At 34.6% G+C, this 25,151-nt stretch overlaps 5 protein-coding genes across 6 annotated transcripts in view; 3 read left to right on the top strand and 2 right to left on the bottom strand.

Annotated features, from left to right (window-relative positions):
- Nucleotides 1–881: 881 nt before the first annotated feature.
- Nucleotides 882–4,227, top strand: LOC105208844 (mannosyl-oligosaccharide glucosidase). The gene is made up of 3 exons (XM_011178908.3): nucleotides 882–1,039; nucleotides 1,114–2,081; nucleotides 2,148–4,227. Exons 2-3 carry the CDS (start codon nucleotides 1,182–1,184, stop codon nucleotides 3,918–3,920), a joined length of 2,673 nt encoding a protein of 890 aa, XP_011177210.1. The 5' UTR covers nucleotides 882–1,039; nucleotides 1,114–1,181; the 3' UTR covers nucleotides 3,921–4,227.
- A 1,427-nt stretch (nucleotides 4,228–5,654) lies between these two features.
- LOC105208848 (transmembrane protein 68) lies at nucleotides 5,655–10,741 on the bottom strand. The gene is made up of 4 exons (XM_011178912.3): nucleotides 10,093–10,741; nucleotides 9,874–10,012; nucleotides 6,195–6,861; nucleotides 5,655–6,129 (listed from the first exon to the last, which is right to left on the bottom strand). The coding sequence occupies exons 1-4, from the start codon at nucleotides 10,136–10,138 to the stop codon at nucleotides 6,019–6,021; spliced, it is 963 nt and encodes a 320-aa protein (XP_011177214.1). The 5' UTR covers nucleotides 10,139–10,741; the 3' UTR covers nucleotides 5,655–6,018.
- Nucleotides 10,742–11,070: 329 nt separating this feature from the next.
- On the top strand, nucleotides 11,071–16,882 carry LOC105208846 (RRP12-like protein). The gene is made up of 14 exons (XM_011178911.3): nucleotides 11,071–11,326; nucleotides 11,389–11,942; nucleotides 12,011–12,127; nucleotides 12,187–12,977; nucleotides 13,052–13,673; nucleotides 13,745–14,004; nucleotides 14,446–14,580; nucleotides 14,648–14,807; nucleotides 14,876–15,148; nucleotides 15,209–15,477; nucleotides 15,534–15,709; nucleotides 15,776–16,015; nucleotides 16,252–16,564; nucleotides 16,637–16,882. The coding sequence occupies exons 1-14, from the start codon at nucleotides 11,185–11,187 to the stop codon at nucleotides 16,737–16,739; spliced, it is 4,155 nt and encodes a 1,384-aa protein (XP_011177213.1). The 5' UTR covers nucleotides 11,071–11,184; the 3' UTR covers nucleotides 16,740–16,882.
- On the bottom strand, nucleotides 16,863–18,933 carry LOC105208845 (transport and Golgi organization protein 2). 2 transcript variants are annotated; one of them, XM_011178909.3, is made up of 4 exons: nucleotides 18,398–18,933; nucleotides 18,196–18,318; nucleotides 17,641–17,887; nucleotides 16,863–17,573 (listed from the first exon to the last, which is right to left on the bottom strand). In XM_011178909.3, the coding sequence occupies exons 1-4, from the start codon at nucleotides 18,537–18,539 to the stop codon at nucleotides 17,081–17,083; spliced, it is 1,005 nt and encodes a 334-aa protein (XP_011177211.1). In that variant the 5' UTR covers nucleotides 18,540–18,933; the 3' UTR covers nucleotides 16,863–17,080. The 2 variants fall into 2 exon arrangements, with proteins under 2 accessions (XP_011177211.1, XP_011177212.1); XM_011178910.3 differs by having other exon boundaries at nucleotides 17,641–17,767; nucleotides 18,398–18,932.
- Nucleotides 18,934–19,233: 300 nt separating this feature from the next.
- The window catches only part of LOC105208850 (nuclear factor of activated T-cells 5), a 71,656-nt gene continuing 65,738 nt past the window's right edge, over nucleotides 19,234–25,151 (top strand). Inside the window, exon 1 of the mRNA XM_029038095.2 lies at nucleotides 19,234–19,985. Coding sequence (XP_028893928.2) covers nucleotides 19,901–19,985 — 85 coding nt within the window. The 5' untranslated portion in view covers nucleotides 19,234–19,900. The remainder of the gene's footprint in view (nucleotides 19,986–25,151) is intronic.

The following is a 25,151-nucleotide window of genomic DNA, read 5'->3' as shown; positions in this document are numbered from 1 at the left end:
ATGTCTTTAAATTTCCATAGTAAGTTGTGTCTCCGTATCCGTCTCAGCGCTTATCGCTTTATTGTCACCACATTTCTGTCAAGTGACCATTCTTTTGTGTTCTGAATAACAGAATAAAGTCACTATTAGCCTGATGCGGAAAATACGTTGAATTCGAAGCCCTTATCGTGCAGATTTGTAACATTTTAAACGATTTCTTCATGAAACAGTGATTGATTCTTATTCAATCGAACCCGTCGTTCCGTGATTTCGTCTAGAAAAGGTTCTAATAAGGCTATGTATAAGTATAGAGATTAAAAAATATGGTAGAAATCTATGCAAAGCATATTTTAATGGTTATCAAGAATTTAATGAATTTTAAAAAGATATTAATAAATATTAGAAACATATTTTTTTTTCAAAACGAAATTTAAAAAGTGTTTCTCGTCTTATTGGCACCAAGTATATCATTGAGATCACTTCTTGGCTTCCTTCAGAGAACTTAACTTTATCTCCCTGCAACTTCCATGGCACGTCGCAAATGCAAAGGTTGTAGCAAATGACGTGTGGCGGATATTGGAAGAGGGACTTTTTTGAGAATATATTTGGTATTGCATTGTAATTGTAATTGTAATAATTAATAAATTCGCCCTGAGTGGGCGTCGAACCTGAGACTTGAAATTACATGAAGTTGTAATAAACACACTCAACCACTGTACTCTCAATTATTTCAACTTTAACACACCATTTCAACAATTCCAAGAATTTTAAGAACGTTTTGGTGAGTTTCACAAAACCACAGCGACATCTTTAGTTACTTTTAGCAAAAAAAAAATTAAAATGTTTATGGCTTGACTGAATTAGAAAAATTGGTGTACTCTTTCTCAAAAAGTTTGTTCGTTAATGTGATGTTACCAACAGATGTCGCAAAGCAAACAACGTTGCTCAACACTGTTTCCAGTGAATATATTTTTTTTTCATAATTGTGTATTTTTGACATTTAACAGAGTTAATAAAGTACATAAAATTATGTTTCAAGGAGCAATAGTGCGATAGGAAGGTATTTATGAAGAGTTTCTTGAGCTAATTAAAATATAACTTCTTAACAAATTTGTGTATATGCTTTAATTATAGCCAGCGTTTAACTAGAGATAAGTAAACGACACGTAAACATACTCATCGGCGGCTCATCGATTTGCAAAATGGCTAGGCAACGACGCAATGTTAGCACAGCCGGTGAGGGCACAAACTCACAAACGGGCAATAATACTACTACAAACAATACCGCTAATGGCAGTAATCCACAAACACCTACTAACAGTAATAGCCACAACAAAGGTAGCAAAAATACAGCGAAGCACAAAAAGAACGATTCCCACTCCACGCATAGTAGTGGCGGTAATAGCGGCTCAAGTTCTAGTACGATTTCCTCGTCAACCTCGGGTGCAAATAAAAATAAAGGTGCACACAAAAAACGCAGCAGCTTCTCGTTGTGGCCCAAATTAATGTTGGATAAATGGAAGACCCTGATTGGTTTTGTGTGTTTGGGTGTAGCGTCCTATTTCGGCTACTTAGGTTACCTGGAAACTCGTGTAAATACACCGTTTGATAATGAGAAAATGGTGACACGCTCTGGGCTGGACGATCCAGAACGTTATTGGGGCTCCTATCGCCCACTTACCTATTTCGGTATGAAAACACGCGATCCACACTCCCTAGTAATGGGTTTGATGTGGTACACACCATCCAATTTGGGACATGGTGGTCGCGGCATACGTCATTGGTGTGAAATCGGTGACAATCTAGATAAATACGGTTGGACGCATCATGACGGGCGTACATTTGGTGTACAAGAAATACATGATCTGCCATTCGAGTTGAAAACTTCTTATATAAAGTACCCTGGTGGTAGAAAATTAGGTGGCGATTGGACAGCGCGTGTGTCGGTGCGTAATATAACTAAAACATGGGATCACTCGATTTCGCTGATTTGGTATGTAGCGCTTGACGAGCGCACAAATGGTCATATTAGGTATATTTCAAATGATAATAGCCCCGAAGCAGGTGTGTATGGCGAGACGCTTGGTTTGGGTGAATTTAAGGTGTGTTGCAATGAATTGTATATATGTATTATTGTATTTTATAAAATTATTTAAAATATTTTACAGGTACGCTTTCAACCAATTAAAGGCAGAATTCTACACAAATCTTATTTAAGCACGGTGGCACCTTCGCTCAGCAAATTGAAGGAGACTGTATTCTCACACTTTCGCGTATTTACTGATAAGCGCGAAAATCGCTTTGTGGGTTTACCAGGTGAAATGATCTCACAAAATGGTGTAGTTGCTGCTGACCCCAATTTCATTGCCATACAAATCACCGCAGAGGTGGACTTCACCATGGATATTATATATCAATCCACTTCCAGTTTTTCTAATGAGAATGTGTCAAAGCCGCCCACAGGCCGCGAGTTTACCAATTCGTTGCAAGCGAAATTGTCCGAATTCGATAAGCGTTTTGAGGACACATTCCATTTAGTTGCCAAAGGTTATTCGGCTAAAGAGATAAAATTCGCCAAATATGCCGTTAGCAACTTGATTGGTGGTATTGGTTACTTTTATGGCTCAAGTAAAGTGAAATCTGTTTATACGAAGAAACCAGTGCCATACTGGAAGGCGCCACTTTACACCTCCGTGCCGTCACGTTCATTCTTTCCACGTGGTTTCTTGTGGGATGAAGGTTTTCAAACACTACTTATATCCTCATGGGATTTGGACATTGCGCTGGATATCATGTGCCATTGGTTCGATCTGCTAAACATAGAAGGTTGGATACCAAGAGAACAGATCTTAGGCGTAGAGGCGCTGGCTAAAGTACCGGAAGAATTCGTCGTACAACATAACACCAACGCAAATCCACCGACATTTTTCCTCACACTGGACAAAATACTTACACATCATAAGAAGGAGCTTTCGGTGAAAGGACGTCTCGACGTGTTGGAGCGGCTCTATCCACGCCTGCAAACTTGGTTCGCCTGGTACAATACCACGCAGCGTGGCGATGTGTTGGGCACTTACTATTGGCGTGGGCGTAATGCCTCCAGCGAGACTGAATTGAACCCCAAAACGCTGACATCGGGTTTAGATGATTACCCGCGTGCCTCGCATCCCACCAATTATGAGCGTCATGTCGATCTGCGTTGTTGGATCGCGCTCGCGGCGAGAGTAATGAGCGACTTATCCGACATACTCGGTAAAGACAGCATTAAATACTACGAAACTGCCTCCTTCCTCGCCGACAACCAATTGCTGAATGAGCAGCACTTGAGTCCCTTCACCGAGACCTATGCCGATTGGGGCCTACACACAGATGGCGTAGTGCTTAAGCGGCCACAAGTGACCAAACAAAATCTGAAAAAATACCAACAACAACAATTGGAAATGGTACGCGTCACTATGAAGCAGCCGGAACGTCAATTTGTCGATACCACATATGGTTATGTGAATCTATTCCCCTTCCTGCTGCAAATACTCGACCACGATTCGGTTTATCTAGGCAAATTGCTACGCGATTTACGTGATCCCAATATGTTGTGGACCAATTATGGTCTACGTTCACTATCGAAGAACTCACCATTGTATATGAAACGTAATACGGAACATGATCCGCCATATTGGCGTGGTCCCATCTGGATAAATATCAATTATCTAGCAATAAGAGCATTGCATCATTACGGCACCGTTGAGGGACCGTATGCCGCATTGGCGCGTGAAATCTACAACGAATTGCGTGAAAATGTTGTAGGCAATCTATTCAAGGAATACCAAAGAACCGGCTATCTGTGGGAGCAATATGACGACACCACAGGGCAGGGCAAAGGCTGCTATCCGTTTACGGGTTGGACTTCACTCGTCGTACTTATCATGTCGGAGCAATATTGAAATTAATATTTATAACTTATTTCATAAAATAATACACAAATTGTACGTCAAATATATGCATGCGAACGTACATATGTATATGTATGTATTCTGTAAGTTTTTATTGTTCATTGTAAAACGAAATGAAAAGCCAATTTGTCAGGTCGATCTCTTGTACTCGTAAGAGAGAAGTATAATCTGCCAATTTCAATATGTTTCAAAACGTGTGTTGTGTGCAAACTGCAAACAGAAATTAGCAAAACTAAGGCCAAAAAATTGTGTAATTATAATTCGAAATAAATCAATCAAAACTTAGAAATGCTTGAAATTGTGTTGAGTTTGCTTTTAAGCCTTGGGATATGGCGGAGTTGAAAATTGAAGACCGCCATTGAATTTACTAGCCGGTTTTAATACCGTTTTCGAAACAACCTAACCTAAAAATTGTTAAATTACAAGAAATCAGTTCTTAGTAATTTATTAATCACTTCTTTTTGTTGTAATGTTGTAAAAGAGTACCCGAATAATATAAGAATCAGAGTTTGTGCCATTTACGCTAACCAGAAAGTCGTTGAAAATATTTTGAGTTATTGGTTCCTGATTGGATTGTTTCAAGTCGGTTGGGAGCTTGTTGAAATGTGGTTTGTAAGTTTGATAAGACTATTTTTTGTTGTTGTTTTAGTAGCAATAAAATATATACCCAAAAGTTTGGTGGTGAACAGAACCAAATATTTGTAAATCCGAAAACTTTCCTTTTTCGAACATTCATTTATCAGCATTTTGAATTCCTGGAGACTGGCGTTTTTCCAATTTGTTTAGTATGTGTCATTGATAGCATCAAATTTGTGAAAATTTTATTGTACCCAGAATTTTCGAATTTGAACACTAACTTCGAAAAATGAAAAGAGCGTAAGAGTACAACCTAGATCTTGATAAATGCTCTGATTAGGTTCTATCCTTTTCCAATTTGTTTAGTTTGTGTCAATGATTGCTTAAATATTGTGCAATTTTTATTGTATGCAGACTTTTCGAATTCGAATTCGAACACTAACTTCGAAAAATAATAAGAGCGTGAGAGTACAAATGAGAGCCTGATCAGCACTTTGATTAATTTGTCTTCTGAGCAATTCGAACACCAACTTCGACAAGGAGAACACAAAAGAGAGCCCGATTATAACACCAATTAAAAAACCAATAAATACAAACTTCTATTTTTTAATTATTAATATGTATTTGAATTTCCCCACGCCATTTAATACACAATAAATTAAGTTAAATTATTTTAATTTCTATAAATACAATACATATTTACGTAATTCTAAGCATTTACTGAGACAACAATTTGAATACCATTGAATTAATACATACTTACATCTATGTATGTATGTAAAATAAGTAAACATTTATGCGTACACAAGCTTAAACGACTATTAAGTGTTTACAATTTAATTGCTCTCTTTGACATATTTAAAAAAAAGTGTATGTTTACATAACCTATAAGATATTTAAAACACATTAATTTTATGGTATGTATAACTAGCGCTTGCTAATTCCACTGCAAATAAATTACATGCGAAATAACTATAAAAAGATATCGATTAAAAGAGTACCCCTAACCCACAAGGCAGGCTAAAATTAACTAGAGATTACATGTTAATAAATTAATGGAGAATCGTTATGTATTATTAAGTACACTTATGGCTATTTATGGTAATATGGAAAGCTGAACTTTACTTGGCGTATCGGTTAGTGGATTAGTGAGTTATTAAACTGTAATAAATAATAATAATATTCATAGATGCAGCTGGCGTTTATGCAATTATTTGTTCTATTACATAACTAATTATTTATTGTTTATTTTGTTTTAATTATTTATTGATTAATTTTTTGCTCAGCAAAATTCTCAAAAAAAAAAAAACACACAATAAAATGTTTTTTTTTTATAGTTAGCGGATAGTCTTTTGCGTTTCCCTCCCCTCAAAAGTGGAAATGAAAGAAACTTAAATAACACAATGGAGTTATACGGAGATTTTCGGTAAACATTGTAAACAGTTACTGTTACGCGTGCACATACTTACACTAAGCACATAAATTATTAAATTGAAAACAAAAAATTAAGTTTTTAGTCTTTTCTTTTACTACGAAACGGTGGAAAACGATCGAGCAGCGCATGAAATATGCTGCCGGGTATGCGTTGATGCTGATTTATCAACTCCTCCAAAGCGGCCGCCACCTACAATTGAAAAAATATATATATTTAAATCAAAAATATTTAATATAAATCATATACACACCCACCTTCAATTGCAACTCCTCCGGCGTGAGCGTGCCATCGTACGCCAACGGTCGCCCGATGTATGTGCGAAACTTCACCGGAAAACCACCATAGATGGGATATACCGGTATGCGCACCGTATTGTACAGTTTCATGAAGAAATTGCGAAAAATGCCCAATTGGCGAAAACCTTCACGTAGATTTTGTGTAAAACACGGTATTATCGGCACCTTCGCCTCCAATGCGACCTTGGCAAAGCCCACACGATTACGCCACAACAGCTCGTAATAATGATCGCCGAATTGTGCTTCGTAAACCCCACCCGGCGATATGGCCAACATATTGCCTTCCCTCAGTATGCCAACACATGATTGCACCGTGCCAGGACTAATGTTGAATGCTTCAGATATAGTGCCCCAACCGGGCAATTTGAAGAGAAAACGATCACCCACCGAATATATCAGTCGATTCTTTTGCAAGATTATACGTGAATTCAAGTAATACATATCAATCGGTATAGCGCCATGATAAAAGACAATCAGCGCTGGTCCGGTCTCTGGTATATTCTCCATGCCGATCACTTCGTAGCCATGATAAATGCGCGCATGTGCATCCCACAAGGCGGCGACCAATTTGCGACCGAATTCCCAGAATTTGCGATCGGTGCGTACGGCGCGCATTATCACCTCTCTGAAAGGAGATGAGGGAAAGTTCAAAGGTGAGCATATTATTTAGAGGTTATGTTTAGTATTTTAGAGTAAATAAAGTTTACTCGTAGTTTCTAACGACTGACTGGTAGTTTCAAAACTATTTCGTAAAAACTTGTAATGAAAAATTTCATAAAATCACGTAAAAAAAATATTTTTTAAAGACAAGTGCTACATCATCTAATAACAAATATGTACATATGCTTCTAGTATAACTTAAGCATCATTTATTGCGTAAAAAGCTTCTATGCCTCCTCTACAAATCAATTTTTTTCTCTCAATAAAAACTACTAACAAGTTAATCTGCTAGTAATTAGTTTATAATTGCATACTTTGATTTAACAAAATCTAATTCAGCAACAACAAAACATATCGACAGATATGCAAAATAATAGTAAAAATATTTCTAGAGTTACTCAAATAAAAACGACGCAACTGATAAAAAAACAAAAAAAGTGATTTATTGGGGTTTAATGTGAAAAACACTTAATGCAAGCTCATGCCTATATTTACATACATACATACATATATACTACATTAATTGGTATGACCATTAAAGGCTGGGAGCGTAGTGAAACCTTAGCTTCAGACTTCCCAACTATTGCAGCGTTTTTCAAGGAGAAGTGGGTGCTATTAAGGCAGCGGCGGATATATTGCTCAGGAGCGCAGCAATCTTTAGAGAAGTGACGATTCAATCTGATAGTAGATCGGCGATACTAGCCTCGAATTCGCTGACTATGCGCTCAAGGCTGGTTAGGGAAAGCTTATCTTTACTATTAGTTTCATCGTTAGATTTTGGATTAGACTGAACTGGATTTCTGGCCACAGCGGGAAATTGAAAGGCTGATGAGCTTTCAAGGCAGATTTATAGAAGGGTCAAAGCGCTTTGTGGAATTCTAATACCTAATCAAGGGGACGCCTGATTTCACAAAGGACTATCTTTCATAGTCTACGTGTGTTTTCTTTCTGGGGAACAGGCATACAACCTAACCTAAGTTTTGATAACACGGTTGAATTCCGATTTCAGAATATTTAACGGAGATTTATAATTCTTAAAATTAATCGCCTTGCTTTTTGTCTCACCGTCCACTATGTTCCTAGCTTAATATACAGTACATTTTTATAGTTGACGCATAAAAAAATTTTAGAGATAAGAAAACCGATAGCTAGCAAAATAACACGTAGTGGTGATGCTATATCGAAAGCTGTTATTAAATAGATAGATAATATATTGTATATGTATAAACAAATACTTTACTGGAAAGAAATCTAACATTACAGCAATTTCAAATGCACATAGTATTACTAATAGGCAGTGCTTGAAACATGAATTGCGCAAACAAAGTCAGAGCACTTCTCAACCAGTTTTTATAGAAATTATACTCATTATATTAATAACCTATTTGAGCGTACCATTTACTTTGCTTAAGTTGCATATATATTTATAGAGATTTATAGCGTTTAACTGTCACTAGTTGGTCCACATTAATTTCGCTTCACATACTGATAAATTTAAGCCTATTTAATATGCATGATTCTAAAAAATAAATTTTATGCAAATGTACATGTGTATGCAAGGGGTATGTATGTATGACAACAAAGTGCAACAAACCAACAAAGTATATTTTATTTTTTAAGCAAATCTATTTTCGTATACAAATTACGACTTAAATTCGTGTGACCGCATTGAAGGTCGCATGGTAATATGTCTGGCCCAAAGAAATTCGTCAAAACGCTACATATTCTAAAGCGAATTTGTTTGACAGAATACTTCGAAAAAATATAAGAGAATTTCTAAACAAAAGAATTGCAAATTTTTGTATATTATTAAATGTAAATGATTATTAGTACTATTAGGGATTCATTATTTTAGTTTTGATTGACAGAAAAAATATTTGTTTACATTTGCCGGCATGCAGCAAAAAACTTGTAATCGCAAACAGAACTGCATATAAGCAATATCATTGCATTAAAACTATATTTCTTAACGATATTTATTATTTGTGTGTGCTGTATGCTTATGTAAACTATGTGTAATCACTATGTGATTACAAAATCGACCTTGATCGTAGATAGTGATGTTTGTAAGACAGGTTAATGACGTAATATCAATTAAATAAATAATGATGAAGTATAACTAAAAAACATTTACACAAATTAATATTAAAAAACAAAAAAATTTCAGAATTAGGCTTCTCCAAAGTGTGTAACAATCAAGCATGCAAGATTTTATTAGGCCTTTGCCTCCACGACCTAACAACTTTTACTCATCAGCGAGAAATGGTTGTACACAGGTGTTGTACGAGTTAGCATTACAACAATATAATATTAGACAGATTAAAAGCCGACAACAAGTACGCGTAGTATAAATATGTACGCTTAGTGATTAAACAAATTCCATGCTCAAGCAGCTATTAAAATAGAATTAAAACGACATACGCTAAGAGAGCAATATATTAAGTATAATTGTAAAAACAAGAAAACAAATAATCAAATATAAATGCTTTATGATTTTTTTATGTTCACTTGAAAAAAATACGCGTATATGAATATTCACATATATTAAAATTAAAGCGATCATGCGTAGCTAAATGTATGTATGTAATAATTTTATGACACTAATTAGTCAACATTAGGCAAAACGCCATATTTTTAATAAATAAATGAAATGTACTTTGGGTTATGAAACAAATTTGTTCCTAAAATTATTGGTTGTGGACAAAAAACCACAAATTATTTACTTCCTGATCTTTTACACAAACAATAGCACACTCTTGTCTAATAAAGAAATTGTTAATAGTTTTCATTGTTACAACAAAACAAATCCAATTAGAAAAAATAAAAATAGTTTTGCAATAATTTTATGCTCACTGTGCGAAAATAATTTAACACACAATTCCAATAACCACCTAAAGCTTATGCTTAAGCTGCACAAGCAAAATCTTTCCGTCAAATTATGCTAATTTTGGCAAAAAAAAAACAATAATAAACTCACCTATGCAATTTGTAAATGAATAACATCACAAATGATATGTAAATTAGTGCCACGAAGACCAATGGAAGTAGGAATGTTACAATTAGTGGCCAAAGCAGCCGGTAAAGCCATAGCGAGTAGTCCAAGTCGATGTAGGTAGCTAAAGTGAGAATTTGTAACCATAAAGTATGTATAAGCACTTTCTTTAGGAGATAAGTATATGAAAAATGTCCCACTTACATAGAAAATCCTGTAGATTTTTTGTCAAGTCCTGTAAATACTCCATGTTACCACTTCCAATTGCTTGTTTTGGAGCCGAAACAAAACAAAGAACTTATTACTGCCAATTGGTAGCTGTGCGTATGCGTCAACAAAACAATATGCTATCCACTGTATATGTATCGCAGTGGACAGCGCTGTGTCATTCAACTCCCTTGCGGTTTTACTGCTTTATTTGATTTTTTTACACAATTCCAGCTCACCTAAAGGCAACAACTTAAGGCTAAATAAACGTAGTTGTTTTTATTTCTGCACTTTTTGCGCTTTTTCCACTATTCTGACCTAATTTTCACTTAGACTTCCAAATACTTTCTTTTTTCCTGCCATCCGTTGTGCCGATTGGGTTAATGCTAACAAATACTTTAATGCTTAGCGCATATATTTAATATTTAGTTGTTATTGAAATTTTTTATTAATTAACTTTCACACAATTATCTTTTCGCTTTGGTCGTTCTTTTAGTATTTCTGTAAATGATTACAACATGTGTTTCCTCTTTTTCATTATCACACTTTTGTTGCAAAATTGATTGTTTACTTCTCTTTTTATACAATCGTAACAAAAAAATCGAACATCTACCACGAATGGCAAAACATCAACTGAATACAAAAACAAACACATGTGACAGCTGTTCGGACAGCAGTGATGTGTGTTCGGCAGATTTCGTAAAGCAGCAACGCAAAAATGCGCATTAAATGCAAGCAACTGAAAAACGTACTTTTGTAACAACAAAGATACTAAGCAGTTTTTATTTTAATATCTGGTAATAGTATATATAATAAAATTCTTTGAATAATCCTTTGCTCATAAATAACTCTCTTTAACTTTCAAAATACTAAATTTCCTTTCCATACCTTTTTATATAAAAATTGTGTTTTGCTTCAGCAACCCTTGCCCACCCAATATGTAATTCTATTCCTTTTTGCATGACATTCTTCATAAAATTAATTTCGAAATTCTTTTACACCAGCACAGTGCATCGCCGACACGTGTTTTTGTTTTCTCAATTCTTGAAGCTGTTTTAAATTGTTAAATTTTTCAAAACGTTGCGCAAAATGGGAAAATTTCGTTCTAAACTAAAGCGCCACACCAAAGGCAAAACATGGAGCAAAGGGCAGTCGTCCACCTCAAATCCTGATCAAATGAAGCATCGTTTAAAAGCGAAGTCTCGCTTCTTTCAGCCAAATTTGAGTTTAGGTTGGTAAACAAATGTGCATTTATGTGTGGAGTTTTATTTAACTTTATTTTATGTATCATAGCTCCACCAGCAGCGACTGATCCGACTACACTTACGCTGGACGCTGTAATGAAACATGATCAGCGTTTGGCTTATAACGCTGAAACAACAACAGTAAACGATGTTGCCGGTAGTCTCAAGTCGTTCAGCTTGCATGACGATGGATTGGAGGACGAAAGCATGTCCGAATCACAACAAGGCACCTTTAAAACTTTCAAAACGTTCGCTTCGAACTACAGTGCGTGCAGCAACATGAGTTTTAAACGTCTATTAGTTGGCTTTCGTGCTTCGTCCGATTTACATAAGGAAATGTTGGCTATACTAACAGCGCTCACCGAAGTGATACGCGAACGTGGTGGCACAGAGTCATCAACAGAGTATTTTATCTTACTGATGGAGCAGATCGAAGCCAGCACGGAGGACAATGATATCATTGCTGGTATCTCCTTGTTGTCTATGGGCATTAAGTCGGTGCCGGCGACTGTGCTGCGTAAGCGTTTTGGCGAGACAGCACAAACATTTTTAACGTGTCTACAACGTTTTATAGAGTCTACAAATCAGACTATTGTGAAATATGTGCGTAACAAACATTTTATAAAAACTGTAATTTATTTTTATATAAATTTGGTGTATAATTTTTGCAGATAATCGGATGCTTGTCGGTTTTACTCTGTGCACAAGATTACAATACTTGGACTTACTCCTCCACATGGCAATATATTGATGCCATACTCTCGTTCACCATACACTCAAAGCCAAAGGTTTGTATAAAAAAAAATTTTAGAAAAATATTTTTATTAATTTACCGTTATTCTCCCAGGTGCGCAAAGCTGCACAACATGCTATTGTATCCATCATACATGGCAGTTCATTTATGCGCCCGCCCAAAAGCGAAGATGCTGAGCATGACGTGAGTGCGGAGCAACCAAAAGTGAAGAGCCATCCGGCTAGCAATCGTATCACGAAATTCTGTTTAAATCAATTTAAACCCGAAGTGCTGACCAACTCACAAACAACAGTGCTGCATACCCTAACCTTACTCAAAGACATATTGAGTGGTCTTAAAACCGAGGACATACGTTCGGTGTGTGAGAGCTTACTCTCCATAATGACCGCTGCAAATGTGCTCATACGCACAAATTGCTTCCAAGCGCTGCATGCGCTCTTCGCTTCGCGCACTACTAACTTAAATGGTCCATTATGCGCCAAATTGTTGGCTGCCATACACGAATATCGTCCAGATCGCGCTGATATACGTCAAACGGTGGCTTGGGTAACGGTGCTTAAGGAGGGACACATACATTTGGCGCAGTTGGATTTGAATTTGTGCATGCATGCGCTGCCACGCTTCGTCGACATTTGTGCCACAGATTTGTGGATGTCGGAGCGTGCTGAAATAATCAACAGCGTCTCAAATTGCATTAAAGAGCTGTTGTACGAATGCGTGAAGCCTGCTTGTGAGTCCGCAGAGAAGGCAGAAGTTTATCGCGTGCCTATTGTACGCATTATCGCGTCACTGGAGAAGGTGCTTAACGCGCCTTTCGGTGAAATGGCTAAACACGTCATTTTAGTATTCTCTATTGTTTTCGAAGTTTGTGGCAAACACTTCAGGTGAGCTCTCAAGGAATATTAATTTTATTTTTTTTTTACTAATTTACTGTTTGAATACTTCTCATCACTCACAGCAAGGAACTCTCACCCTCACTACTAACACTATCGAAACGTTATGACACACAAAGCGCACTGCGGGTACAAATCGAACACACCATAATCGCTGCCATTCAGTCGATGGGTCCGGCGAATGTGCTGAAAACAGTACCGTTAACAAATAGCAAAGGTGAAGTTTTGTTGGAGCGCTCCTGGCTGTTGCCGCTGTTGCGTCAAGGCGCTAAAGGCGCCACTTTTAAATTCTTCAAAGAGTTCGTTTTGCCGCTCGCTTTGGACTGCAACAACAAATGGCATCAACACGCGCAAACGCAAGAAAAGTCATTGTCACATACATACGAGTTGTTGTGTTGTCAATTGTGGGGTCTATTCCCAGGCTTTTGTCGTGAACCCGCCGATCCGGAGAACTTACGTTTGATTGCGCCCACTTTGGGTAATGCGCTGGATAACAACCCAGAATTTCGTGCACCCATTTTCGACGGTTTAACCGAGTTGATAGCTAACGAGGAGAGCGCTGAAATCAAAGAGGCTTTGGCAAAATATTCCAAAAATTTCCTACCGCGTTTCTTCAACATTTACGCGCAGAAGCCGAACACCACATATGAGGCTGATCTGCGCAAAAAGACATTGGATGTCATAAAGGTAGTAATATAGCGCAAAAATACATATATGTAAATACAGCCTTTTAATATTAATTAAAATTTTTGCAACAGCTCTATCTCACGCGTACCTCAGAAGATGTTCTGAAGGAGCTTTTCGAGACTGCGAAGACACAACTTTCCAATACGGCAGTTGGCACTTTCGAATATGATGCGATTTTCGACATCAATGCCGCTTTGCTGCTCTTCCAAACCAGCGAAATCATACGTGTCTTCTTCGAGGAGTTCATTGTACCCGTGCTGAAGAATGAAAAATCCAAACTGGTCGCCAAAGACGAGCAAAAGTTGAAGAAACAACAGCGTAGAACATATGAGTACGTTAAAAAAAATTCTTTTTATAATTTATTTTTTATTTTTTTTTTATTTTATATAACATTTTTAATAATTTTTTAATTTTTTTTTAAATATTTTTCTTTCAATATTTTTCTTTTATTATTTTTTTTTTTTAATTTTTTTTTAGAATTTTTTTAAATATTTTTTTTAATAATTTTGTTTTAAATAATTTTTTTTATACATTTTTTTTGATAATTTTGTTTTTAATAATATTTTTTTAAATATTTTTTTTAATAATTTTTTTTTTAAATATTTTTTTTAATAATTTTTTTTTTATATATATTTTTTTAATATTTTTTTTTAAATATTTTTTTTTATAATTTTTTTATATAATTTTTTTTCATATATTTTTTTTTATAATTTTTGATTTTTATTTTTTTTTTTTAATTTTCGTTGTAACTGTTTAATTTTTACCTTTACAGGCTGCTACGTGACATATTGACCTCTGAGGCAGCTTCTTGTCAGAAATTCGGACGCAAAAATGGTATTGCACTGCAAAAATTATTACTCGATGCATTTGCTACAAGTTGTGCTGTGTGTCAGGCAGCGCGTTTGAGGTTAGGGTGAAACTTAAATGTCATATTTATTTTTTTTTTTTAACTAATTTTGTAATTTACACGTTAGATGCCTTAAAATTCTTATTGAAAATCGCAAATCTCTCTCGGTGAATGATAAGATTGTTATGAAAACCATACCAGAAGCTGTGATCTCATACAAAGAGTTTTCGACGCGCAAAGAAAATGTCTCGGAGGAACTTATTATATTCTTGGTTAATTTATATCAGGTATTTACACTCTTGAAAATAATAATTTTGCAAACATTTAATAATCCTCCCTTAATTCTCAACAACAGGAGGCTGGCAAACTAAATGATTTTATCGATATACTGACAGCAGGTTTTGCCGGCGATGAGTCGCTGATCACAAACACCATATTGGCTTTTCGCACTGTCGTGCAGCAGCAAGGCAAAAATCTAACAATAAACACACTCGAATTCATCATGGAGCAGATTCTTGTGTTCCTCGTGCAGAAAACGCGCTCTTTGGCTGAGGCTTCGGTAGCCTTTCTGATAACATTCATTAAAGTAATGCCCTCACCGTTGGTAGCTAATCATTTACAAACGATCGTAAGTGTTTTTTGTTGTTGTTATTACAATAAATAAGTTTGTAATGAAAATATTATATAGATGAAAGCGCTCTCCGCCATGGCCAAGGACACAAAACGTTATTGTCGCATACAAATCGGTTATCTGTTGAAGAAACTCTGCAAGCGTTTCACCGCTGATGAGCTGATCAAATTCGTGCCCGGCGATGATGAAGTGACACATCGCCGCCTCAAAAAGATACGCAAGCAAATGCGTCGCGAGAATAGAAAAGAGTTAAACGAAAAGGATAAGAATGATGAGGAGGAGTCTGAGGATGAATTTGTGGCTGGTTTGGAAAAGAAGAGTGTGACGTATGTGTGCATTTGTTATTTTTGTTGTACACATACTTATTGAACTTCATTTGCAGCATTGATGACATTTTGGCCGACTCGGACTCAGATTTGCCCGAAGATATGGACACAGACAATGACGAGGGCGATAAGGCGGAGAAGAAGAGCAAGAAGCGCAGCAGCACTTTTATACGTGAAGATCCAGAGGATATTGTGGATTTAGCTGACATTAAATCGATCGGCAATGTGCTGAGTGCGTGTGCGAGAACTTGTTTTTATGAACTGTTTTTGATGTTTTCTTATTTTTGTCTCCCAACAGCAAATCGCCCGGACGTTAATGCAAACGCTGCGGGCAGCTCAAAAACTAAGAGCAAGGATCCAAACCGTGGCTTCAAAACCGCCGATGATGGAAGACTGATTATAAGCGATAAGGCATTGCGCGGCGTTGGCGGTGATGGCAGCAGCAGCGATGGCAGTGATGATGATGAGGATGACGAGGACGAGGGTGTCGAAGTGAAGAAAGCGCCTAAGCGTGGCATGGAAATGGACTCCAGTGATGGTGGGTTTGATGGAATTTCATAATTTTTTTCTTAATTTCTTTTAAATCATTTTTTTCATATTTTTTTTTTATTATTTTTATTAATTTTTTATTTATATTTTTTTTTATTAATTTTATTTTTTATAATTTTTTTTATTAATTTTATTTTTTATAATTTTTTTTTAATATTACTTTTTTCATTAAGTTTTTTAATTATTAATTTTTAATTAATTTTATATTAACTTTTCATTTTATAGAAGAAGAAATGCCCGCTGCCAGTCGCAAACGTAAAGCCACAGATGCCGCCAGTATGCGTTCGGGCAAAACATCAGCTTCTAAATATGTGGCCGGTGGTAAGGGTATACATCGTCCACTGGGCGCCGCCAGCGATGCGATGTCCATGAAATCCGGTTACTCCGCGAAAACGGCTAAATCTGGAAAGTCAGCGGCAGCTTCACAATACGCTGCTAGCGATTACACAACTAAAAAGGCTAAAGGCGACATGAAGAAGAAGGGCAAACTCGATCCATTCGCGTACATACCGCTTAGTAGAAATACGCTGAATAAACGGTAAGTCAACTTTGTAGTTTGTGTTTTACATTTATCTATTTATTTGCTATTTTTTGTTTTTGTTTTTTACAGGAAACGCGCAAAACATGCAGGCACTTTCAAGAACATTGTAAATGGCGCACGCAAAGGCGCACTGAAAGGTGTTAAACAAAGAGTTGCCAAGGCTTACAAATAATAATAAAATAATAAAAACTAATGCAATAAACTCATTCTAACTGTATGTATATATAAAATAAAATTATCTTGTTAACTATTAAGAGTTATAAATCAAAACAGTTGCGGAAAATAAAACAATAAATCCATATTTAAACAACTTAACTGAAAGCAGTCGTATGCATATAATAACTTTTTGTTAGATCTTTATGCAAAAACAAAAAAAAAAGCAAATTAAAACATTTAGTCATTTCACCTGAGTACAAAAATTGTTATTAAGAGGCATTGCGTTTCAACAACCAAACTGCAGCATACTACACCAACACCTTACACTGTTTACGAACAAATTATTGCGTCGCGAACTTAGTTTTGGTTTTGAAAGAACGGTTTCACAATATGTGTTTTTCGCCATTCGCCTTCCGGATCGAGTCCAGCCATTGTCTCCTCGTAGAAATGCATTTTATTGTGCTCATCAATTAGTATAACAGTATGTGTGCGACTACCATAATCCTCTAACGGCACATTCACATTCAACGCACTCAGGTGTTCGCCCCAATTGGGCGCGCGTCGTTTCAATTCCGCATCTGGCCAAAATTTTTGTTTACACTTTAATAAATTTTTCAGATTTGTAACCAATTCATTTTGTAGATTTTGCGCTCCTTCTTGTGGAGTGTCTGACAATTTTTTGAGCGCACTTTCAACAATACTCTGAAAACGTTGACGCCCATTGATGACTTTTTGCAAAGGTACCGCATCCAAACTGTTGCCAAAACCATAACATTTGCCTTCAGCAAAATGCTCCAAAGTGGGTGGAGAATTGCTTAACAGCGTGATGGCAGCGGGTGTTTTCGAAATGCTGAAAAATATTTTTTTTTTTCATTTTCGATATTAAAATTACAGTATAATTGTAAGTATGTGCTCACCCAATTTCGATTGAGACGAAATTGAAAGCGCTGTACTTGGTACAATCCGCCAACAATTCAGCATTGTAAGTTTTTATATTGCAATCATCCGCGGAGGCGACAAAGTTCGACACGATCATGCCACGGCCTAGCAAAAAATTTTCATTGTGTAGTAGTGGTAATGGTTTGTTGTCTTTGGGTGTGATGATTCCTGTTGTGTCAGCCTTATTGTTGTCATAATTGAAGTGCATTATGTTATGGTGTGCAGCTATGTGCGTATATATGTATGTTTCAATTTGTTTTGTGCATTTATTTTGTTTATTAGCGTGTTAAAGATTAGCGCAAATAACGTTGATTTATGCATACGCCAATAAGTGGTCAATAAATAATATTTTTTATACAAACCACACACAAAGGCATCATGCAAGTACAATTCGTGTTAAGTTAACGTTAAAGTGAGTATGTAGTATGTTTGTGTACAATTAAGAAGAGGTCAATGATCCGTAGTAAGTAAAGTAACAAAGGTTAACATATGAAAAAAGTTGTATATCTAGCTACTCAGTTGTGCATGCTTACCCACAGCATTCCTTGGTTTTGGTTCGCCAGTCAAATTCAGCAATGCACCTATTTTAAAAACACCACCATGTCCACCAATAGCCAGCCAAGTACCACCTTCACGTCCAGGTTCTAGGTCAATGCCTGCGAAACAATTTCAAAACAAAAAACAAAGAAAATGTACTACAATGGCCTTTTTATATGTATGTATGTAAACACCTACCGCCATAAACATGCTCGGCGTTAGCCCATTTTGCGGCATCTTGTGTGTCCCTAGCGAAAAATTCATCCCGATTTGATGCTAGTATAAGTTTATAACCACCCGCGCTTGGATTAGAGTTCACATAAAAGAATATCACACACATATTTCTTCAACACTTGTAGAAAACTCTTAAATTTCAATTGGTTGTAGCAATTATAGCGCTGTACGTGACGTTGCAGCAAGTAAATTAGTGTCAAGTACTGCCGAAAGCAATTGCCGAAATTTCTCTAGAAGTCTATATGCATTTACACATATAGCACGAATGAGCTTTGACTTGGTGAACAGAAACACCAGCGATTAATGAAAACAATACTGATTATCACGATTTAGCTGTTATTTACTTTTATGCTTGACAAATTATCACTAAATTCTTATCTAATCACTACGACACATACTAAGCAATAATCCGGAGATATGAGTAACAATCCAATCGGAAGGTAAACAGTTTTCGTCTCCCAACAGCAGTTCTTTCCGTTTCTTGTTTGACATACGGTACAAATATTATGCTTTCTCCAGCAATCATATGGGCGATGTAAACAATTTCTTACAGTGTTGGTAAATTGTTTTTTATAAAATGAAATTTAAACTTTAAATGCAAAAGTTTTTTTTTTACTTTTAAATGTGACTGTATAGTATTATAAATAAAATTAAATAAATTAAATTACACTAGCATTGCCAAAACTCTGAAATAATTTAAGAACGTATCGCCTACAATACTAAAGATTAGTTGTTATAGTAATACCATTACCATGCAACCCTGCATAATTTTAGAATGTCAGTCGAAAGTGGAATTATAATAACCCATGTATGTGAAGTTAAAGTAAAACGTAAATTCTATTTTGTATCGTAACTAGAATATTTTTACCAAAAATTCTACAACAAATTAGAAATATTTTATTTTGTTTATCATTAAATATTGTAAACGGTGAAAAGGAATAAAATAAAGTTTGAAAGTTTATCGTGTTTTTGAAAACAAGTTGTATCTAAACCGTGGCACTTGGAGTGCAAAACATGGCACAGTGTAATGGCGAACTCGTCAAGCTGGTCCTGTAAACGTGTGCGTGTATGAAGGAAAAAATGACTGCCCATTGAGCACAGGGAAGCGAATGGACGTGCAGTACAGAAAATTGCTAAAAATAGTGACGAATGCAGAAGCAAACCTAAAGTGCCCGAAAGTGCTTTGAAGTGAAAATATAATTTTGTTGAATATACATAAAATTCGGCAATGTTTAGTGCATATTGAAAATTAATTACAAATCAAATCAATCAATTAACAAAATAGTGCATAATTTGTAGTGAAACAACAAGATATAGTACACTTGCGGCTTCTTGTGTGACCTGCTTCAGTACAACTGATTGGCTTGTCTTTAGTTGATTGTTGTTAATTAACGCATTTGCAGCAACAATTGTGCTGCTTATAAACAATAAAACTGTAAATATTGTTAAACAAAAAACGCATTGAAAATGCTTTTGAAGTGTTCGAGAACCAGCAGCAGCAATGCAGAGGGTAGCTCCAGTTCTTCCATTGCGGCGAAACCCCGTGTAACAGGTTTGTTTCTATATTATAGATAAGTAGGATAAGCAGTAAGAAGAAAGTGAATGCTGAAATGCCAGAAAACATGCTACTGGATTGACCCAAATATTATATATAAACATTCAAGGGCCTTCTAGCGATCCCTGATATTATAATATTAAAAATTATAGATTAGCATTTGCTTGATTTGAGTGAAACTTGATTTTCTCCTTTCTACCAAAAATGTTTTATTCTATAAAATATAATCTAATTCTTTGGAGAATCTGAACCTAAATAGTATGTGTATATTTCGCAGATTTTCTGCTTATAATGCAATTAGTGATAAAAAAGTCTTCGGAATTATAAGAACAAACCCACAGTCATACATAAAACCACATACCATATAAGTTTGTATGTATTTTACTTTTTCATACATATATAATTACTTATGCAGCTGTAGATAGCGATAGATGTTTAGGAGCAGCAGAATGGTTAAATTGAAATGGATGCGATTCGCATCTAATTTAAGTATGTAATTTAATTATTCGTAATTGCCTTCATTACAACTGAGTTAATTGTTTTGTGCGACAAATCGTTTGTCTCAGTATATTTCTGTGAGTAGATGTGTATGCACTGCATTTATTTTTGGAAGCTCAATCGACTGTCCACATTCGTTATTTATTTTCCAAAAACAACAAAATCTATAAAAGGCATGTTGAAAATGCAGGGAAATACAAAAAAATATTCTCTTCAGTAATTACAATGCGATGTTTTTTTACAGGATTATTGCGGGTTACATTTAATAGGTTGTTGGGATAGCACAACCTTTTTTTTCCAAAAATGGTAACTTTTTGAGCTTGAAAGGGTTTGTGCGTGGTTGTAAATAATCAAAAAAAACGGAAAAAGATTTTTTTATTGCAGTGTGTATATAAATTACAGTGGAACTTCTCTAACTCGTATCACCATAATCCACAAAAAGACTTCGAGGTAGAGAGAATTAATTGTATGAATTTTGACTTCTATTGCCAATTCAATAGTTCGAATTATGGAGAACTTCGAGTTAGAGCAGTTCGAGTTATGGAGGTTCAACTGTATGTACTTTTGTAGACCATATCATTTTTTAAATTTATAATTTTTCAGGTAATATGTTTATGTTCATTATACTGATGTAGAAAATTTACTTAAAATTGCCAGTTTTAAACGATAATATTTTGTTCAATCATTTCCTATATTTTATTTTCTTCGACAATGATATTTTACTACCACTTCAAATCTTACGATTTCCATAAAGATATCTGCAATTAATGTGCAAATTTATATATTTAATTATATTAATATGTGTATGTTTGTAGAATATCGCTCTGCAGACGTCGCACGCGATATTTATGAAAAGGTATTTACATACTTGTAAAAACAACAACCAAATGGCAAATAGCAATTATAAATTGACGTCAGTGGCGCACTGTCTTGTAAATACACACACACAAATTATTATATTTACATGCTTCACACTGTTTCACTCAGAATTCAGTGTGTAAACAAATAATTTGCGTTACGAATTTCATATGATTTTCGTGTGATTTTAAAATTTTATTCATGTATCTTCACATATATGTAGATATTTATGTATTCAGAGATTCATGAAATGAGTCTAAAATGTATTCAAAAATTCGAGAGACAATTTAAAAAAATAACTCAGGAGTTCCATATCGCTATTGTTTATATTTTGCTCAGTGAGATATTTTAGTTTCCACAAGTAGTTCTCGTTGACCACATACATAAGTATTTACATATTTTATAGTTTTTTTTTACAAAAGTGCATATGTTTGTATGATACGATTATAGGATTATTATTGATATGAATATGCATGAATATTTATTTAAATAATTAGAGAAGCATAATTTACGAAAACATTTTGGAAGTCGGTTTGAGGAAGTAGGCTTCGAAAATAGTAGTTGAGAGTTTTGAGTTATCTTTATGAGGCAATCCAATATTTCAAAGAGTCACAATAATACTAGTAATATTTTTTTCTTACTCTTTAACAAAGTTTTTTGTTTAATTTTTATAGAGTGAATTGTTCTTATTATCAAAGATAATTCTTTTAATCATTTTTGAATTGTCGTATATAGTTTTACTATCCATTTTACAAGAATACAGAAGAAATTAAAAAAGTAGCAGCTGATGAAGTGGGGTCTAAAAAAATTGGCACGTGACCATTATCACAATCACGAATCAAACCCTCCTAGCAATGTGAACAAAAAAAATAATATTAATCCAGAGATATGTCGCTATTTTTGGAACTATTGAAAAGTTCAAATTTATTTTTTTCACAAAATGACGACTGCCCGAAAAAACAAAATTTTGCATCTATCACTTTTTTGACCTCTTCGATTTTTTGTTAAATAGTAAAAATTAATATTTTAGAATGAGGCTAAAGAAAACTGTATAAAAACTTCATGTAAAGCGGTCCACTAGAAGTTGAGAAATCGTGGGTACTTTTTCGAAGAAGGCAGTTTCGAGAAAAACAAGGAAAATACCTGTATCACCTAAAATAATTTGATTTTTATTTATTTCCACAACTGAATACCCCCTTAAAGCCAACTAGATATACTAAATGTGTAATGTTTGGTTTATGGGATAAAGTATGGGTAATTTTAACTTATTTTCGATATTCATTTGTTGTTTAAAATTTTTTTATTTTAAATTAATTAAAATTAATAACTAAAAAAAATTGGCGCTGATCTCAGGACAGTCAATTAATTTTCATATCTAAACTTGATGCAGTACGAATATGTACCAAATATGATTTTTAAAATATTTTCGAAATTAGATTTGAATAAATAAATCTTAAAACAACTACTTAGAAGAATATATATTCAGGTGTTTACTTTGGAAGATATACATTTTTAATTCTCAGTAATTTACTCCGTTAATTTACTCAAGAAACCGTAGTAAAAATTTTCCAATCCCCAACTTTAAGCGAAATAAATTTATAAAAAATGCCTTGGAACATTCTAAAAACATGCAATTAGTGCTCCACACAATCGCCGATATTCAAAGATGTATATAAATAATTCGAAGAAAATTTTGCAAATATCTTTCACTTATGTACATCCCTACATACAAACAAACAAACACACATGATAGCGTGATTAATGCAATTTGTCGGCACTATTGTCTGGTGCGGCAGTTTGCCGCAGCAGATATTCGTATTAAGTAAGCATTTAATAGTCAACTTGTTAAATTGCATGTCATGATTGGCTATTATTGCTTGGTTTACTCTATTATTTTGCACAGCTCATGATCGGTTTTGCCCGTTAATTTTGTTGTTGTTGTATTGTATTTAAATTTTATCATATATGCACATATGTATGCATACTTTGTTTTTATTTTATTATTGTTTTTGTTTTTTATTACCGCTAATATTACTCAGTCAACGCGCAGAATAACTTCCCGCTACAGTCTGGCCAGAAATGTGTGGGTCCAAAGCGTGTTTGCACTTTGCCGCCGTCTCCCATTGAAGAGTGCAAACGAGATTTTAATTCATAGAATCGGCATGAATTGCATTCTCATGACATTACGATTGTTTACATATGCATAAATGCATAACTAAATAGATACACACACACACACATGAGCACTTAAAATTGTAACTTAAGCTAAGCCCTATGTGTACCATGTGTGCGTGTGTTTGTGTATGCGGAAATGCCTTTAACCAATGACGTAGATTGACCAATTAAATTGCACTATGCATCCATCAATTATCTGTTATTCACACTCATCGGCTAGTCGGTAGGTTTGTGTATGTGTGTATTCAATGCATGTTTATCGAGCAAACACCTTGGGCTCTCACTTGCATTTTGTTGTTTTTATTTTATCTTACTGCTTAGGGTAACGTAATGGAGTTCGGCTCATAGGTCCACCCGCCTTGTTGTTGGGGGATTTTTTATGTTATGCAATAAAATTCCGCTTAGATTAGCCATTGAATTATTATAATAATTGTTTTGGCAATAAAAAGCTTACGAATGTCTGTATTTATTACTTAGCATAAAATAGCATTAGTAACTAATTACATAGTAACTTTGTTGTAAAAAATGCAGTACAATAAAAACAACTCTATTGTTAGGGTCAATTAAATATGTTTGTGAATATTCAAGTTTTCAATACGTAACAATTAATTCTTAATACAGACGTCATAACCTCACACTTAGTATTTGATTTGTTATAATTATGGGTTTAGTAGCTTTGTATAGGCAACTAATCTAATCTTATAGTTATGCATATTATTACGTATATCTGTCTAATAAACCTAATATAATATTTGAAAATTTTCATTACGTTCATTACGTTTCATTTGCAGTTACATGGATCCCACAGTTGTGGGAATGACAGTAAAACCGATCATTCGTCCTATTTTTTCGATTATTTACTTATTTTTGACATAGTTTTTTGCTGATCTAACCATAAAACCATATTTACTTACCATTTATGGTATTTTTATAAGCGAATAATAAGTGTTACTATCCACCGCTGAGAGATATTTTTTTTAAGACGGCCACTTACCTCAATATATTGCTTTCTTCTGTGTTTTTTTTTCTGATTTTTTTATGATCTCAAAATATTTGTACGCTTTCATTGATAAAAAGAGTAAAACAACAATTTTTATGGGTCTACGTGATTTTGAAAACTTCGATTATATCGTTAAACACCCAATTCTCAATAATAAATGTTTATAAAAAAATATTTTTATTAAGTATGCTTCTTGCTGGTTAACAACGTCTACGATATCAAGATAAAATATGAACGATAAAATTCAAAACTCTATCTTAAACGATTAGATTTGTATGCAAATGTCTGTCAGAGAAAATATTTGTATTCGGAAGAATTGATTCCAAAAGTCATATTAGATGCTTGAACAAATCGAACGATTTTTTGTCTGGTATTATAGTAATAAAAACTGCTTTATCACTGGAAAACAGGTTACTTAAGAAGTTCGGGCACTCTACAGTACGAGAACAAGATTTTGTTATTTTTTTAACAAAACTTTAAAATAAATCAATAATAAAATTGCTTAATTTAATTTATAGCTTTTAAGTTTGGAAATTCCTCACTTCGTGGGGATCACTATTTTCCAAAGTCCACTGTGGATAATTTCCTAACCATATTCTTATGTAGAATCACATTTTTTGAGAGATCTTCAA

This window comes from Zeugodacus cucurbitae, chromosome 5, assembly GCF_028554725.1.
Source record: "Zeugodacus cucurbitae isolate PBARC_wt_2022May chromosome 5, idZeuCucr1.2, whole genome shotgun sequence".
NCBI lineage: Eukaryota > Metazoa > Arthropoda > Insecta > Diptera > Tephritidae > Zeugodacus > Zeugodacus cucurbitae.
Note: the sequence above shows the minus strand (reverse complement) of the source record. Positions and strands in the feature narration are given on the sequence as shown.

Excerpts from the sequence above, each read along its gene's own strand:
- LOC105208846 (XM_011178911.3), top strand. The coding sequence starts at position 11,185 with ATGGGAAAATTTCGTTCTAAACTAAAGCGCCACACCAAAGGCAAAACA. Across the intron at positions 14,808-14,875 it reads TCTTGGTTAATTTATATCAG|GAGGCTGGCAAACTAAATGA; the intron begins GTATTTACACTC and ends TCTCAACAACAG. Across the intron at positions 16,016-16,251 it reads GGAAATGGACTCCAGTGATG|AAGAAGAAATGCCCGCTGCC; the intron begins GTGGGTTTGATG and ends TTCATTTTATAG.
- LOC105208844 (XM_011178908.3), top strand. The coding sequence starts at position 1,182 with ATGGCTAGGCAACGACGCAATGTTAGCACAGCCGGTGAGGGCACAAAC. Across the intron at positions 2,082-2,147 it reads TTGGTTTGGGTGAATTTAAG|GTACGCTTTCAACCAATTAA; the intron begins GTGTGTTGCAAT and ends AATATTTTACAG.
- LOC105208845 (XM_011178909.3), bottom strand. The coding sequence starts at position 18,539 with ATGTGTGTGATATTCTTTTATGTGAACTCTAATCCAAGCGCGGGTGGT. Across the intron at positions 18,319-18,397 it reads CGCCGAGCATGTTTATGGCG|GCATTGACCTAGAACCTGGA; the intron begins GTAGGTGTTTAC and ends ATTGTTTCGCAG. Across the intron at positions 17,574-17,640 it reads TTCGTCTCAATCGAAATTGG|CATTTCGAAAACACCCGCTG; the intron begins GTGAGCACATAC and ends AATATTTTTCAG.
- LOC105208848 (XM_011178912.3), bottom strand. The coding sequence starts at position 10,138 with ATGGAGTATTTACAGGACTTGACAAAAAATCTACAGGATTTTCTAT. Across the intron at positions 10,013-10,092 it reads AAATCTACAGGATTTTCTAT|CTACCTACATCGACTTGGAC; the intron begins GTAAGTGGGACA and ends TTCTCACTTTAG. Across the intron at positions 6,130-6,194 it reads CGGAGGAGTTGCAATTGAAG|GTGGCGGCCGCTTTGGAGGA; the intron begins GTGGGTGTGTAT and ends TTTCAATTGTAG.